The 18,468-nt window shown below is 38.6% G+C and overlaps 1 protein-coding gene across 2 annotated transcripts in view; it reads left to right on the top strand.

The window, feature by feature from the left end:
* The window catches only part of DNAJC3 (DnaJ heat shock protein family (Hsp40) member C3), a 112,102-nt gene that overhangs the window by 46,170 nt on the left and 47,464 nt on the right, over nucleotides 1-18,468 (top strand). For both annotated transcript variants that reach the window (XM_033177412.1, XM_033177413.1), the window contains exons 3-4: nucleotides 660-784; nucleotides 2,844-2,918. In XM_033177412.1, the coding sequence (XP_033033303.1) occupies nucleotides 660-784; nucleotides 2,844-2,918 (200 nt within the window). The remainder of the gene's footprint in view (nucleotides 1-659; nucleotides 785-2,843; nucleotides 2,919-18,468) is intronic.

The raw sequence follows: 18,468 nt of genomic DNA, 5'->3' as shown, positions 1-18,468 counted from the left end.
TCCCAGCACTTTGGGAAGCTGAGGTAGGAGGGTTGCTGGAGCCAGGAGTTGAAGACCAGCTTGGGCAACATGGTGAGACTCTCTACAAAAAATTAAAAAAAAAAAATTAGCTGGCTGTGGTGGAATACGCCTGTTGTCCCAGTCTCTCAGAAGGCTGAGGTGGCAGGATTGCTTGAGCGTGGGAGGTCAAGGCTGCAGAGGGCCATGATCATGCCACTGCACTCCAGCCTGGGTGACAGAGACCTTGTCCCCCACCCCCCCCAACAAAAAGGTTGTAAGTTGAATATAGTTAATATTCTAGACCAGGGGTTTGTGAACTTTTTTTCTAAAGGGCTAGACAAGTATTTTCAGCTTTGCAAGCCACAGTCTTATATTTTTCTTTTGTTCTTTCTTTTTTTGGGCAACTTTTAAGAAATGTAAAAAACATTCTTAACTGAAGTCTGCGGGTTGGATGTGACTCGGGCTATAGTTGGCTGACCCCTATTCTAGGTCTTGTACTGATCTTGCTAGGCAACATGACTCCTTTTTGATGATGAGATTCTTAATGTCCGTCTTAGTAGAGTTGTGAATGCTGATACTGTCCAGGTGATTTGTTTTTTGTTTTTTGTTTTTTTTAAATTTTTGAATAAATGACTAAGAGGTAATATTTTAATTTTCAGATGGTGACCCTGATAACTATATTGCTTATTATCGGAGGGCTACTGTCTTTTTAGCTATGGGTAAATCAAAAGCTGCACTTCCTGATTTAACTAAAGTGATTCAATTGAAGATGGACTTCACTGCAGTAAGTATATCTAAACTTTCTTTAAAGGGGAACTTAACAGAACTTGTGGAGAGTTAATTTGTTTCATAAGGTGAGGACTGGCATGCTAGACATAGCTGGAAGAGATCAAAGCTACAGTGATATAGTGGACTGAGGAACAAGAGAAATTCAAAGTCCCTAGAATCAAACATCAGTGTGAAAGAGAACAGCGGGTACATTAGATGTTTTTTTTCGGAAGTCTGGCAGTGATGTCAGCTTTCTGGTTTAGAAAGACAAATCTGTATGGAGGATGGAGTGTGAGGCAAGATGTGAGGCTGAGACATGAGGTGATGAAGAGGCTGAATTAAGAGGCTATCAGGTGACTGATGGGAGTTCTACTTAAGGCTGTACCAGGAAGAGTAAAGTGGGGATTACTTAATTGGGCTATGATTTGTGGTGACAATAAAATGCTAAATTAGCAGAGACATCCCCTGGAACCAATCCACAAGCTTCAGGCATGTAGAAACTTGTAGCCTAGTAGGAAATCCTGATGATTGGCAGGTCACCATAAAGGTTGTGATAGACATGTGAACAGGGAGGGACTCATGAGGTAGAACTCAGGTGGGACTTTCAGAGGCAGAATTGACAACCACTGACCAATTAGATGGTTTCAGAATTAATTTGATAACCATTTATTATTTATTTCCTACTGTATTTCGAGAAGGATTTGAGATAACTGATTAGATATGGGGTGAATGTTTGATTTGAGATATTACTAATATTTTAAGATGGAATTCCCAAATCTCAAATATTTTTCAGATTTATCTTACACAGCTAAGCAAGCACAACCTTTCACAAAGGTTAAATGGCTCATTTTCTTAGTATTATGATAGCTGAAATGGCTTTTTATGATAGTTTAATCTTGCTTTTTATTGTATTGATGAATTTAACAGGGTTAGGAAAATTTTATGTACTGTAAAAGTAATGTATATAGGGTTAAGTGGAATATTGATGTGGCTTCATTGGTCATACAGAGTTGGTATTCTTGAAAGAAATGGGATTATACACATTAGAAGAAGAGAAATATCAGATGAAGGGGGAGAAACTGATGCATGTTAAAAAGGAAGAGGCTTTGGCAAAGTCCCAACATACGCAACTTTTATTGTAGGGCAAAAAGTAATCCCAGCACTTTGGGAGGCCGAGACGGGCGAATCACGAGGTCAGGAGATCGAGACCATCCTGGCTAACACGGTGAAACCCTGTCTCTACTAAAAAATCCAAAAAAAAACTAGCCTGGCGAGGTGGCGAGTCCCAGCTACTCGGGAGGCTGAGGCAGGAGAATGGCGGGAACCCGGGAGGCGGAGCTTGCAGTGAGCTGCGATCTGGCCACTGCACTCCAGCCTGGGCGACAGAGCGAGACTCTGTCTCAAAAAAAAAAAAAAAAAAAGTATTTTTAAAAATTGAGATATAATTTATATGCCATCAGACTTACCCTTTAAAAGTATTCAGTGGTTTTTAGTATATTCACAAGTTGTGCAGTGGTCACCACTAGCTACTTGTAAGACACTTTTATCAACCCCCAAAGAAGCCCTGTACCTATTAGCGGTCACTCCCCATTGCTCCCCTAGCTCCTGGCAACCACTTAAACATTTGTTTCATATAATATAACATCGTATACTGTTTGGCCTTTTGTGTCTGACTTCTTTCACTTAGCGTAATGTTTTCAAGGTTCATTCATGTAGCACATGTCAATATGTCATTCCTTTTTATGGCTGAATACTATTGTATGGATATATTTGTATATTGATTTAGTTGATGGGAATTTGGTTATTTCCACTTTTTGGCTATCATTGTGAACATACATGTACAAAGTTTTGTGTGGACATGTTTTCAGTTTTCTTGGCTAGAAAGTATTTTTAAGGAAGCATACTTTAAGAAAAATTATACACATTCATTGGTTCCAGGAATTATTCTTGGTGTCAAGTCAGATGTGCAATTGGAAAAATATTAATAATTTGTTTATTTAGTTTTATTCTTGGTGTTTAAAAAGATTGAGAAATCTATAATATTCAAGATAATTCCCCGCCCCCTTTTTTTCTAGGCAAGATTACAGAGAGGTCACTTATTACTCAAACAAGGAAAACTTGATGAAGCAGAAGATGATTTTAAAAAAGTGGTAAGTTCAATTTGTATTTGACTCTAGGAAGATGTTATTTTGAGAGAACATATTGGACCTTTTTTTATATTATGACAGTTAATAGTAATTTTATAGCTAAGAGTCAATAGTCTTAGACAGTAAGTAAATAGAGAATAGCCTGATTTATGTATTTAAGAATCACAAATCCTGAATTACTATTTGATGGCAGACATCAAAGAATCCTGTTAACAGTTGGAAGGTAAAGCGTACCCAATAGATACATAATCTTAACTCAGTTTACACAGCTTGCTTGTTCTGCTTTGTCCACTATGAGAATCTAAAGATGTCAGCTGAGCTGCTTTTAAAGCCCTTGTTAATCCTTATTGGGCTTTGGATCTGTCCTTTTGGAGACCCTTCATTTGATTTGAGAGGAGTAATGAAACAGATTCTTAGGGAATTTTGCAGTCATCCATTATGGCTGCTTTACAAAGTGTAAAGTGCTTTGGATTTGTTAGGGAATGTTACAGATGTTGTGTCATTGAAGGGGGTATATACTAAAAAATGATTTGGTTAGAGACAGCTGGTCTTTTTATGCCCTCATTTGGCTTGTTTTAAAGACTAGCATTTTTGTTTTACATGGGTTTGTTCCTGGAGTGGTCTAGAAAGGGTATAAAGCCACTGTTTATTACTTGCATTTTTTATAGTTTATATTGCATTTTTATAGTTACTGTGATGATAACCACTGTGAAGAGAAAACTAAAATTTCTAACATTATCATAACCCTTGTCACCACACTCTGTCATCTGTGGATAAATCAAAAAACATTTAATTGTATTGGATCAGAAACTGCCTTGTGGTCGCAATAAAATTAGCTATCATTTTCTTTTTATCTGATCTCCCCTCCTATTTGGGAAGACGCTTGAGAGCAGGCTCAAGGCCGGGTGGTGGGAGGTGATAGTGCCGGAGTAACCTTTCCCTAGCCCAGGACTTTGTTCAAAGAAGGTGTTGCATAAACATTTGTCAAGTGGATGAATGAATTATAAAACATGAGAATGTGTTTCTGCTTCTAGCAGATGCTTAAATCTATTACTTAGATTTTTTTTTTTCCATTTAAACTTTAGAGTAGTCTTAGCAATAATTTAGGATATAGTTTTAGCACAAATTAATCCTTATTAAGCATTGGATGTATTCTTCTGGATAACTGAGATCTTGGTACCTTGGATATGGCTTGCGTTAATGTCTTTTCTGTGATCAATATTAAAACTTCTCAGAAATAAGGAGGTGGACTCTCACAGACTTTCTGCTTTTTAGATTGCTCTTTGGCAGTCATACTTCTGCTAGTGTGTTCTTAAAACTGCTCTTACTATTGTTACAAGGATTCTTCCATGAGAATGTATATCTGTATTGAATAATCTTTTAGTTTTAATTGGAATTTTTATTGAGATAATTGTAGATTTTCATGCAGTGGTAAGAAATAATACAAGGAGATTACAGGTACCATTTACCCAGTTTCCTCCAATAACAAAGTTGTTTTTGTATCTATGAATTTATCTATAGTGTAAAACTATAGCACTATATCACAGCCAGGATATTGACACTGATACAATTTATCAATCTATTCAGATTTCTTCAGTTTTAGTAGTATTCATTTCTTCGTTGCATGTATTCCATATACTTTATCACATGTGTTGGTTCATGTACCTACCACCATAGTCAAGACACTGACTTGGTGTTCTGTTACCCTGGGATCCTTCCTGTTACCCTTTATAACCATGCCAATTTCCATCCCACGCTGCTCTGGCCCCCTAGTCATACTTTCTGGCATCCACTAATTTGATATTCATTTCTTAAATTTTGACATTTCTAAAATCTTACATAACTGGAATCAAATGTTATACAACCTTTTAGAATTGACTCTTTTTACTCAGCATAATTTTCTGGAGATTTATCTAGATTTTTACATATCCCACTTAGTTTGTTCCTTTTAGCTGCTGATGGACATTTGGGTTATTTCCATTTCTTGACTATTGCAATAAAGCTGCCATGAACATTCTTGTACAGATGTTTGTGTGAACATGAATTTTTGTTATCCCTGGGATAAATGTCCAGGAGTGCAGTTACTGGGTTGTATGGTTATTGCATGTTTATTTTGTAAGAAAGCACCAAATTGCTTTCCAGAGTGACTGTACCATTTTACATTCCTCTGCATTCTTGCTGGCATTTGGTATTGTCATTATTTTTTATTTTGGCCATTCTGGTAGGTGTGTTGCTATATTGTGGTTTTAATTTGGATTTCCCTGATTACTAATGATGTTGAACATTGTTTCCTGTGCTTATTTGCCATCTGTAAGTCCTTTTCAATGAAATGTCTGTTCATGTTTTCTGCCCTTGTTCTAATTGGCTTGTTTGCTTTTTTATTGTTGTGTTTTAAATGTCCTTTATATATTTTAGATACTTTGTTGGATATGTGGTTTGCAAATATTTTCCCTCAGTTTGAAGCTTTTCCTTTCATCCTCTTCACAGGGTGTTTTGTAGAAGAAAATGTCTAATTTTTAAATTAATACATAATATTTGTGTATATTTATGTATTTATGAGGAATATGTGATGCTTTATTATATGCATAGACTGTGTGATGATCAAGTCACGGTGTTCAGAATATCCGTCACTGAATATTTTTCATTTCTGTGTGTTGGGAACATTTCACGTCCTCTCTTCCAGCTATTTTGAAATAGTATATTGTTAACTACCCTACTTTGCTATTAAACATTACCTCTTATTCCTCTTCGCTGTGTTTGTACCCATTAACCTGTCTTCATCCCCGCATCCCACTGACACACCCTTTCCAGTCTCTAATGTCTATCGTGTCTATCATCCTACTCTCTAACTCTATGAAATTAACTTTTTTTTTTTTCTCCCACATATATGTGAGAACATGCAATGTTTGTCTTTCTGTGCCTGGCTTATATTTCACTAATAACCTCCAGTTCCATCCATGTGGCTGCATATGAACATGATTTTAGTTCTTTTTTATGGCCAGGTAGTATCCCATTCTCGTTCATTCATTCTCTCTCACTCTCTCTCTCTTCCTCTCTCTCCCCTTCTCCCCCTCCCCTCCCCTCCCCTCCCCTCTCCTCCTCCCTCTCTCTCTCCTTCTCCCTCTCCCCATCCTTCTCCCTCTCCCTCTCCCTCTCCTCATCCTTCTCCCTCTCCTCTCCCCATCCTCCTCCCTCTCCCTCTCCTCATCCTTCTCCCTCTCCCTCTCCTCATCCTTCTCCCTCTCCCTCTCCTCATCCTTCTCCCTCTCCCTCCCTCATCCTTCTCCCTCCCTCTCCCTCTCCTCATCCCTCTCCTCTCCCTCTCCCTCTCCCCATCCTCCTCCCTCTCCCTCTCCCCATCCTCCTCCCTCTCCCTCTCCCCATCCTCCTCCCTCTCCCTCTCCCCATCCTCCTCCCTCTCCCTCTCCCCATCCTCCTCCCTCTCCCTCTCCTCATCCTCCTCCCTCTCCCTCTCCTCATCCTTCTCCCTCTCCCTCTCCCCATCCTTCTCCCTCTCCCTCTCCTCATCCTTCTCCCTCTCCCTCTCCCTCTCTCCACACACACACACACACCTCATACTTACTTTATTAATTCATCTGTAGATGGGCACATTTGGTATGATTCCATATCTTTACTATTGTGAATAGTGCTGCAATAAACATGAGGGTACAGGTATCCCTTTGATATACTGATTTTGATTGTGTAGTAGTTCTGTTTTTAGTTTTCTGATAAATCTCCATACTGTTTTACATAGTGGCTGTACTAATTTACATTCCTGCCAACAGTGTATGAGAGTTCCCTTTTCTCTGCATTCTTGCCAGCATCCGTTATTTTTTGTCTTTTTATGGTAGCCATTCTAACTGGGTGAGGTGTTCTCATTATTGTTTTGATTTGCATTTCCCTGATGATTAGTGATGTTGAACATTTTTTTCATATAGCTGTTGGCTATTTGTATGCCTTTTGAGAAATGTCTGTTTATGTCCTTTGCCCATTTTTAAATGGGATTTTTTGTTTTCTTATTGTTGACTTCTTTTAGTTCCTTGTATATTCTGTATATTAGCCGCTTGTTGGATGAATAGTTTGCATGTATTTTCTCTAGTCAACAACTTGTCTGTCCACTCTGTTGATTATGTCTTTTGCTATGCAGAGGCTTATTATTTTTACATTTTGAGTTGGGGTCTCTGTCACCTATGCTGGAGTACAGTGGCATGATCATGGCTTACTGCAGCCTCAGATTCCTGGGCTCAAGTGATCCCCCTGCCTCAGCCCCCCGAGTAACTGAGACTACAGGTGTGCATTACTAGGCCTGGCTAATTTTAAAACATTTTTTGTAGAGACGGGATCGTGCTATGTTACCCAGGCTAGTCTTAAACTCCTGGCCTCAAGTGATCCTCCCACTTTGGCCTCCCACAGTGGTAGGTTTACAGGTGTGAGCCACCATTCCCAGCCCAGAAGCTTTTTAGTTTAATATAATACCATTTGTTTATTTTTTTCTTGCTTGTGCATTTGAGATCTTGGCCATAAAAACTTTGCCGAGACCAGTGTCTTAAAGCGTTTTCCCCATGTTTTCTTCTAGTAGCTTTATCATTTTAGGTCTTATGTTTTAAGTCTTTAAGGCATTTGTGTTGATTTTTGTACTTAGAGACAGGGATCCAGTTTCAGTCTGCTGCATATAGATATCCAGTTTTCACAGCACCATTTATTGAAGAGGGTGTCTGTCCTCTCCCCAATAAATGTTCTCAGCCCCTTTGTTAAAAATCAGTTGCTGTAAGTACATGGATTTATTTCTGGGTTCTCTAATCTGTTCCATTGATGTATGTGTCTGGTTTTATACCAGTACCATGCTGTTTTGGTCACTATAGCCTTGTAATATACTTTGAAGTCAGGTAGCCTGATGCCTCCTTGTTCTTTTTGCTCAGGAGTGCTTTGGCTATTCAGGCTCTGTTTGGGTTTCATATGAATTGTATGATTTTTTTTCTATTTCTGTGAAAAAATCCTTCACAGAAGGATATCACAGATATCCTTGAATCTGTAGATTGCTTTGGGTAGTATGGTCATTTTAACAATGTTAATTCTGATTTGTGAGCATAGGATGTCTTACCACTTGTTTTTGTCTTTTTACATTTCTTTCATCAGTATTTTGTAGTTTTCTTTGTAGAAGTCTTCCAATTCCTTGGTTAAATTTTCTCCTGGGAATTTTATTTTTATTATTGCTATTGTGAATGGGATTGCCTTCTTAATTTCTTTTTAACTGATTTCATTATTGGTGTATAGAGATGCTATTGATTTTTGTATGTTGATTTTGTATCCTGAAACTTTACTGAATGAAAAAAAAAATAGTTCTGAGAGTTTATTTTGGAGTCTTTTGTTTTTTCTAAATATAAGATCATGCCATCTGCAAAGAGGGACAATTTGACTTCATGTTTTTGAATTTGGATGCCTTTTATTTCTCCCTCTTGCCTGACTGGTCTGCCTAGGAATCCTAGTACTACATTGAGTAGGACTGGTGAAGGTGTACATCTTTGTCTTGTTTCAGTTCTTAGAGGAAAGGCTTTCAAGTTTTCCCCATTCGCTATGATGTTAACTGTGGATTTGTCATAATGGTCTTTATTTTGTTGAGATATGTTCCTTCTATGCCTAGTTTGTTTAGAGTTTTTGTCCTGAGGGGGGCTTTGAATTTTATCAGATGCTTTTACTGTATCTTTTGAGATGATTGTATGGTTTTTACCCTTTGTTTTGTCCATATATTGTATCACATATTGATTTCTAAATGTTGAACCATTCTTATGTCTCTGGGATAAATCCCACTTGATCATGGTGTCTTATGTTTTCTGGTTTCGTTTTTGTTTGAGATAGGGTCTTCCTGTGTTGCCCAGGCTGGAGTGCAGTGGTGCAGACATGACTCACTGCAGCCTCAACCTACTGGGCTCAAGTGATCCTCTGGCCTGAGCCTCCTGATTAGCTGGGACCACAGGTGTGCACCACCATGCCTGGCTAATTTTTTTTTTTTTTTTTTTTTTTTTTTTTTTTTGAGACTGGGTCGTACTTTGTTGCACAGGCTGGTCTCAAACTCCTGGGCTTAAGAGATCCTTCCACCTTGGCCTCCCAAAGTGCCAAGATTACAGGCATCAGCCACTGCACCCAGCCAGTGTCTTACCTTTTTGTCATGCTATTGGATTCAGTTTGCTAGTATTTAATTGAGGATGTTTCCATCTGTGTTCATCAAAGACATTGGCCTGTAGTTTTCTTTCTTTCTTTCTTGTGTCCTTGTCTGGTTTTGGTTTCAAGGTAATTCTGGCCTCATAGAATGAGTTCGGGAGAATTTGCCACCACTTCAGTTTTTGTAATAATTTGAGGAGAGTTGGTATTATTTCTCCTTTATACGTTTGGAAGAATTTGGCAATGAATCCATCCAGTCCTGGGCTTCTCTTTGTTGGGAGACTTTTTAATTACTGGTTTAATCTTGTTACTGGTCTATTCAGGTTTTCTGTTTCTTCCTGGTTCGGCCTTGGTAGGTTGTAGGTTTCCAGGAATTTATCATTTCCTCTAGATTTTCCAGTTTGTTATTAGATAGCTGCTAATAATAGTCTTTGGGGGATTTTTTATATTTCTTGGGTATGAGTTACAATATTTCCTTTTTGTTTCTGATTTTGATTATTTGGGCCTTTTCTCGTTTTTTCTTGGTTAATCTAGCTTGTGGTTTATCAATTTGTTTATCTTCTCATAAAACCAACTTTTTGTTTCTTTGATCCCTTGCGTTGTTTTTTTAGTCTCAATTTCATTTAGTTCTGCTGTGATCTTTATTATTTTTTTCTTCTACTAATTTTGGGTTTGTTCTTCCTTTTCTGGTTCCTTGTGATGCATGTTAGATTGTTTATTTGAAATCTTTTTTTTTTTTTTTTTTGATACATGTGTTTATTGCTACAAAGTTTTCTCTTAGCACTGCTTTGGCTGTATTCCATAGGTTTTGGTATGTTGTGTTTCCATTTTCGTTTGTTTCAAAAATTTTTTTAAATTTCCATCTTGATTTCTTGACCCAGTTTTCATGTATTTGTATAGTTTCCAAAGTTCCTCTTGGTATTAATTTCTAGTTTTATTCCAGTGTGGTCTGAGAAAGTACTTACATGATTTTGATATTTAAAAATTTGTTGATACTTGTTTTATGGCCTAATATACGTCTGTCCTTGAGAATGTTGCATATGCTGATGAGCAGAATGTATATTCTACTGTTTTAGGGTAAAATGTTCTGTGAATGTCTGTTAAGTCTGTTTACGCTAAAGTTCAGTTATAGCCAACATTTTGTTGATTTTCTGTCTATATGATCTATGTAATGCTGAGAGTGGGGTATTAAAGTCCCCCACTATTATTATCTTGGAGACTGTCTTTCCTTTTATATCTAGTAATATTTGCCTTAACATATGTGGGTGCTCCAGTGTTGGGTACATATATATTTAGAATTGTTATATCCTCTTGCTGAACTGATCCGTTCATTATTATGTAATGACTGTTGTCTTTTTGTTTTTTGTGAGACAGTCTTGCTCTGTCACCTAGGCTGGAGTGCAGTGGTGCAATCTCAGCTCATTGCAACCTCCACCTCCTGGGTTCAAGCAATTCTCCTGCTTTAGCCTGCCGAGTAGCTGGGACTGCAGGCACATACCACCACTCCCAGCTAATTTTTGTGTTTTTAGTAGAAATGGGGTTTTGCCATTTTGGCCAGGCTGATCTCAAACTTATTACCTCAGGTGATCCGCAAAGTGCTGGGATTACATGTGTGAGCCACCATGCCTGGCCTGTCTTTTTTTTTTTTTTTTAACGGTTCTTTCTTTTTTTTCTCCGCCTCTCGAGTTCACGCCATTCTCCTGCCTCAGCCTCCGGAGTAGCTGGGACTACAGGCGCCCACCACCTCGCCCGGCTAGTTTTTTTGTATTTTTTAGCAGAGACGGGGTTTCACCGTGTTAGCCAGGATGGTCTCGATCTCCTGACCTTGTGATCCGCCCGCCTCGGCCTCCCAAAGTGCTGGGATTACAGGCTTGAGCTACCGCACCCGGCCTAACGGTTCTTTCTTAAACCATTAAATAGGTTTTATCTAAATATAGCTATTCCTGTTTGCTTTAGGTTTCCATTTGCATGGAAGGTCTTCTGTCCCTTTACTTTCAGTCTTCATGTGTCTTTACAGGTGAAGTGAGTTTCTTGTAAGCACCATATAGTTAGATCCATTTTCAAAAAAATCCATTCAATCAATCTTTTAAGAAGAAAATTTAATCTGTTTAACCTTGAAAAGTTATTACTGATAGGTGAGATTTCATTCTGGTCATATTGTTTATTGTTTTCTGGATGTTTTGTATATCCTTTGTTCATTTGTTTTTCTCTTATTGTTTATCTTTTTGGTTTGGTGGTTTTCTGTAGTGGTAACATTGGAATCCTTTCTCATTTGTGTGTTTGCTCTACCAGTGAGTTTTATACAGTGTGTTTTCATGATGGTAGATACTGTCCTTTTGCATCTAGGTTTAGGACTCCCTTAAGCATTTCTTATAGAATTGAAATGCTATAAGGTAATGAATCTGTCTGGGAAAGACTTTATTTTTCTCCTTCATTTATGAAGGATAACTTTGCTGGGTGTAATATTCTTGGTTGACAGTTTTCTCTTAGCACTTTGAGTATATCATTCCATTCCCTGCAGGCCAGTAAGGTTTCTACTGAGAAATAATCCCGTTAGTCCAATGCGGTTTCCCTTATAAGTGACTAGATGTTTTTATCTTCTGTTTTCAGAACTTTCTCCTTGTTTTTGACTTTTGACAGTTTGACTATTATGTGCCATGGAGAAGTCCTTTTTGAACTGTGTCTATTTTGGGTTATCTGAGCTTTCTGACTATCGATGCCTAAGTCTTTTGCTAGACTTGGGATGTTTTCAGCTATCGTTTTGTTACGTAAGTTTTTTATTACTGTGGTTTTCTCTTCACCTTCTGTGACAACAAAAATTCAAATATTTGGTTACTTTGTGGTGTTCTGTATGTCATATAAGCTTGTTTATTCTTTTTCATTCTTTTTTGTTTTTTTTTTTCTGTTTGGCTTATTTCAAAGGACCTGTCTTCAAGTTCTGAAATTGTTTGTTCTGCTTGCTGTAGTCTATTGTTGAAGCTCTTAAATGTATTTTAAAATTTCATTAAGTGAATTCTTTAGTTCCAGTATTTCTGTTTGATTCTTTTTTAAAATGATATGTATCTCTTTTATACATTTTTCATTCGTATGCTGGATTGTTTTTCTAATTTCTTTGTATTGTCTATCTCTGTTCTCATATATCTCACTGAACTTTTTTACTGTCATATTGAATCCCTTTTCTGGCACTTCACGCATTTCTTTTTCATTGGAATCTGTTACTGGAGAGTTACTGTTTTCTTTTGGAGGTGTTGTATTTCATTGCTTTTTCATATTTAAGTTCTCATGTTGATATTTGTGCATCTATTAATAATGTAACTGTCATTTCTTCAAATTTTTTGGATTTGCTCTTGTAGGAGAGGACTTTCTCCTTAAGATGTATTTATGGTTTTGGTTGGGTAGGGCACTTCGGCTTTGATTCTTGGTGTGTGTAGTAGTATAGTATCCATATAATTTGTCTGACTGTGATCAGTGTCAGTGGTGTCTGATTTCTTCAGTGGCTTAAGATGCAGTTGTTATTGGAAGCTGTTTTGTAGTTTTGCAGGGGATGGGGATGCCAGATAGGCCAGTTCTTGGGCCCCAGTGGGGGCAGTGGCAGGCCAAACATGCGTAACTTAGTACTCTAAGGTGGCATATACTGGCATTTATGTTAGTGGGTCCAACCAAGAATTAGTGGACCAATTCTTGGGCCTCCAGGTGGCCTACTTTGGTACAGGGAATGGCAGCAGTGGACTGGACAGGTGGGCGGATCCTTGGGTCCTTGGGTCCCTGGGCAGCAGTTGTGGTCTGGGCAATGACAGTAGCAGTTGTGGTCTGGGACAACCCTTTGGACCGCAGCTGGTCTGAGGTGGTCTTGGCGATGGCTACACTGTGCTGAGTGGGTCAATCCCAGGCCACAGGTGGTGTGTCCTGGTGTGTACCACTGTGGTGGTATGGCAGGCTGGGTGGGCTCACCCTCAAGCTCCAGGAAGGAGTGCATCAGGCGCCAATGGGGATAGACTGGTCAGATAAATTCCAAGGCCCCAGGATAGGGTGCTTGGGCACTTGGGCAGGCGCAGAGGTAGTAGTGAACCATGCCAGGCAGAACTATCCTCAGCCCCCCACTCGGTGATGTGTACAGGTGCTGGCTGTGGTGGGTAAGGGAGGGGTGATCCCCAGACTTTCAGTGAAGTGCTTGGATGGGGGCAGCAGTGGCTGTGCTGCAGTCCCGCTACTGGGTAAGGCGGGGATTTTTTCAGTGCCAGCAGCTGTAGGCAGGTGGCTGGGGAGCACACACTTTGTCCCTAGGTGGCAGCTGCTGGCAAGAGAGCCTGTGCTCAGTACATTTTAAAATGTGTAGCAATCTTGCTCCTGGGGTGGGGGGCTTGCTGCTAATGGCTTGTGCTTGGCTGTGCTGGGAGCAGCCAGCTGCAGTGACATCTGCTGGTGGGGGGATGTCAGTGGAACACAATGGATGTGGAGATGCAGAAACTGTTGGGTGGGCCCCAGGGCCGGATGCGGCCTGGTAAGGGCTGTATTCTCACAGGGGCACCATGTTGTAGGTGCATAGGACTTGGAAGGTGTGTAGGATCCAGTGAGATCTCCTTTGGAGCAATGCCATCATGCAGTCTCCACGCAACAGGTTACTTTCAGGGCCCACAAGGGTTGAGAGGCTCTCCAGCTAGGATTGGAGGAATCCACAGTGGGAATGTGGACTGCTGGAGATGACTTACTTACTCTTTACCCGCATTTGGAGCCTCTTTGGGCTCTTATCACAGCCAAGCAGGCTGCCTTACTTCTCCCTTCTTCCCCTTCTTAGGTGTTTCCTGTCACTTCTCTGTTGGGACTCCAGTGTTCTCTCCTAGATGATCTATACTTGCTATTTTGTTTCTTTCTGGTGAAGAAGGTGGCTTTCAGATACCTCTCATCAGCCATCTTTGAATGCATTCCTCAGTCTTTAAATTTGATGAAGTTCAATTTGTTGATTTTTGTTTTTACTTCTGTAGACTGTGCTTTTGGTGTCATGTCTAAGAAGTATTCACTAAGCCCTAGGATCTAAAACTTTTCTCATATCTTCTAAAAGTTGTATGGTTTTATGTTTTACTTTTAAGCCCATAGTCTATTTGAGTTAATTGTTGTATGACGGTATGAGGTTTAGGTCGAAATACATTTGTTTTGCCTTCAGGTATCAGATTCCTTCAGCACCATATTTTGAAAAGGCTTTCTTTCTTTCATTGAATTGCTTTTGCACCTTATTCAAAAATCAGTTGACTGTACTTTTATGGTACTACTTCTAGGATATTTATTCCAATCCTTTAATGTATGTGTCTGTCCCTTTGTCATTCCTCCACTCTGTTGATTACTATAGCTAGATAGTATTAAAATAAAAATTTTTGAGAATTTAAACTTAGCAGAGTTTATTTGAGCAAAGAATGATCAATGAAGTCATCACTCCTCACAACCAGAAAAGAGTCAGAGAGCTGGGCTCTGCAATGTGGGCAGTGAGTACTTATAGACAGAAAACGAAAGTGAGGTACAGAAATCATTTGATTGGTTACAGCTAGGCCTTTGCCTTATTTGGATATGGTCTGGTCAGTTACCTGCCTGTGATTCGTGGCAGCTTGGCTGCTTATGATTGGCCGAGACACCACTGTTATTACCTTCTTAAGTTAGATTTTCAGTTTAAATTAGGTTGTAGTTCATTAAGTGGAAGCTGAAAGTATGGAGATGGCCCCAGGCCAGTGGCCTCCTGCTTATTGATTAATTGACTGATTGAGACAGAATCTTGCCCTCTCACCCAGGCTGGAGTGCAGTGGCGTGATCTCGGCTCACTGCAGCCTCTGCCTCCTGGGTTCAAGCTATTCTCCTGTCTCAGTCTCCCTAGTGACTGGGATCATAGGCACCCGCTACCACGCCTGGCTAATTTTTTGTGTTTTTAGTGGAAATGGGGTTTTGTCATGTTGGCCAGGCTAGTGTTGAACTCCTGACCTCAAAACAATCCACCCACCTTGGCCTACCAAAGTGCTGGGATTATGGACATGAGCCACTGTGCCCGGCCGCCTCCTGCTTATTTAATAGTAGTTATCCTTAATATTGGGTAAAGTGGTTCTTCTCTCCTTTGTTCTTCGTCAAAATTGTTTTAGATATTTTAAGGTTGGTGTCTTTCCATATACATTTTAGAATAAACTTGTCTGTGTTTATAAAAAGTCTTGAGATATCTGAATAGGAGTTGTAATAAATTTATAGATTAATTTGGGGAGAATTGACACCTTTATTATGTTGAGTCCTCCAATGCATGAACATAGTAGGGATGTCTCCATTTATTGAGGTCTCCTTTGATATCTTATATCAGCAATTTTTAATTTAATGTACAGATACTGTATGTGTTTTTTACATTTTTTTAAAAAGTGTATACCTAAGTATTTTGTATTTTTAGTGTGATTGTAAATGGTGTGTTTTAAATTCCAACTTTTGCATGGAATCATATTTTTGTGATTATTTCATAGGAAAGTACTCAACTTGTACTTAATTCTATGAGAGAAATCTTAATGGGCATTAAGATGGGAGAACAAGTTAAATTTCAAAACTACAAGTCATTTTTAAAAGTTAAAACAATTTTGTATGTGTGTAAGAATAATTATAATTAGATTGGATTTGGTTTAGAGAAAAATACAAGCACAGGATTCATATATTTCAGAATCATTTTATGTTAAGCTTTGTTTGAAGTAAATTTAGGTTCCTTGGAATAGTTTGTCCAAACTCATTGTAGGACTTAAAATTCAGATTAATAATTGGCAAATTCATATGTGTGTACTTTGATCAATATGTATAGTCCTGCTGAAGAATGGTAGAGAGGGAGACACAGAGTCTTGGAGTTGGAATGCTGAGAAAAATTTATTTAACATACTAAAAAATTGATTAAATTTTAAGCATTTGGAACTCCGATTCCACAGGACAGATGATAAAAGAATATTAACAGGCGGTAACACAAGAAGTCAGTGCATACAGTGCCCAGTCTTCCAAATGAAGAGATGAATATTAAAACTATTCAGAGGCCACTGGCCATTCCATTAAGTGGAGCAAAAATCAATACAGATTTTACAGCCTAATATTGATAGGTCTTAAAGGAAATGTTTCCAGTCATATAATATGTTGACATTGCAAACATAAGCAGAGCTTTTGCGGTACAGTCTGGCATTAAGTATTACGAAAGAAAAACATTTGCCCAGAGACACTTATTGGGGCTCTGTTTGCTCTGGAAACTATTAGAGAATGTTGTATCTATATAATAGAATAATATTCATTAATAAGAATTATTTAAGGTTTGGTTTATAAACTTGGGCATACATAATAACGTCAATTAAATGGCAATATAAGAATTGTAAATGTTGATAACTACATAAAACCTTTATGTGTTAAATTGATATGACATGAATGACAATTATTTAAAGTTTCTAGCTCTTTTCCCTTGTGAGAGCTGTCAGAATCAAAATGAAGTCACTTGTATTAAACTCTAACAAAAAATAAATAAAGCCAGGAGGTTAAGAAGGGAGCTGTCACACACGTCTATCATAAGAACTGCTATAAAGCAGTTCTGAAGGGCTCTTCTGCACATATGCCTGTAATAAGAACTTTTGCCAGCAGTCTGTGCATCTCTACATCCATGGAGCCTCATTGACATTCCCCACCTGCAGCGGCCACTGCAGCTCAGACTGCAGCTTGCTACATGCGTCACAAGGATAGCTAGCTGGATGCACAGGAACATTTGACTGACACAGTCTCCCCTGTATCCAATGTTCTCTTTGTTTCCAAACAAATTCCCTATGCTTTTCCCTTTTGCCTTTAAAAGCTTCTCCTGGCTTCAACCTGTTTGGATATGCCTGTGGTCCCTATAGCCCTGGATTTGCAAATCCCCTGCACACCCCAGAATAAACTCAGTTCAATAAACTCTTTGGAGAATGGTTGACACTCTTGTAAAGTTGTATTCAATACACTTTGAAGAAGAAAGAAAAGCTTTGGAACAAGAGGTAGAAACCTTGAGTTTTAGATTTGACTTTGTACTTCAGTCATGGTTTGTGCAGCACTCACAATATACTGGGTGTGTTGCTGAGTGGTTTGCATGGATTATTCTATCTCTAGGGGCAGAGGACTGCTATATTCATAGTCTTAGTTTATAGCAGAGGAAATTGAGGCTTAGAGCAGTTTAGTAACTTGTTCAAGGCTACACTAGTAGTTGGCAAGTAGGTTTTAGATTCCAGGACCTGCAGTCTGAAGCACTGTGCTGTTCTGCCCTCTGTTATAATTAGTACTTGTCCATATGCATCCTTTGAAGACTACTTCTGTGGAATATGGGCACAGGTCTCAACTGTATGGACAGTTTTACAAAGTGCGGAATAGAATAGTTGCTACCATCTGCATAAAAGTAAGAACTTACGTATTTGCTTGAACGTGGATAAAATACCCCTGGAAAGATATGCAAGAAACTGATAATATGGATTATCTTCTGGAGGAAAATTATACTGTGTGACCGTATTGCCTTCTCAAAAAAAGTGTAAAATGTATACGTTATACATTTTGTGTAGGTGGCCTTGAAAGTTCTTGCCTTCTAAGGACCTAATTTTCCTCATTGTGAAGTGTAGAAGTTGAATAGATGCGTATCTTTATTGTTGATACCATATAATGGATGATTTCTGAGTCTAGTTTGAAAAGATGAAATTTATGTTATGACTATTTTATATTTACCAATTACAGAATTTTTGTACTTTAATTTTTGAAGATTTGTGAGTATAAATGATATATAATAGTTTGATTATGTGTTCTTGGTTAAATGAGCTTTTTGTGTAATGATCACTTACCAGCCTGTAAAATGTACTAAGCATTTCATCTTACTAACATAGTGCTGAATACAACCAGGTGGATATGTTTAGCTACATTTTATATAATAGAACAAAAGTTTGAATAGGCGTTCTTTCTTTCTGGGCTCCAGTGAGAAGCTCATTATTATGTACTGTATACCGATTACTCAGCTGGGGTAAGGGTTGCCTGCATAAAAGTATCTCCTCAGGTTCATAATTGCTGTCTTAGTCTTAAATTGGATCTTAGATCATTTGATTTGTCTTTGAGCTGTCAGTGACTCTTAATCAGTGCATACAATCATTTGTTAGTTCAGTGAGCATTTGAGTGTATGTTCTTTGCGAGGAAGCTAGTCTCTGCCTTCCAAGAAATGATACTAGAGTAAGAATTAATCAGGCAAGTATGATATATGATAAGTAAGTGATTGAGTCCTCTGGAAACGTGGAAGGGTCACCTAACTTAACTGTGATTGGGGGAGGAGGGGTCTGGATTCAAGAAGGGCATTCCTAAAGGAGGTTACTTGCTTGAAATCTGAATTTTAAAAGGATGCATCAGTGTAAGCAAG

The sequence above is a fragment of the Trachypithecus francoisi genome, unplaced genomic scaffold (genome assembly GCF_009764315.1).
Source record: "Trachypithecus francoisi isolate TF-2019V2 unplaced genomic scaffold, Tfra_2.0 Lachesis_group18, whole genome shotgun sequence".
In the NCBI taxonomy this organism is placed as follows: domain Eukaryota; kingdom Metazoa; phylum Chordata; class Mammalia; order Primates; family Cercopithecidae; genus Trachypithecus; species Trachypithecus francoisi.
Note: the sequence above shows the minus strand (reverse complement) of the source record. Positions and strands in the feature narration are given on the sequence as shown.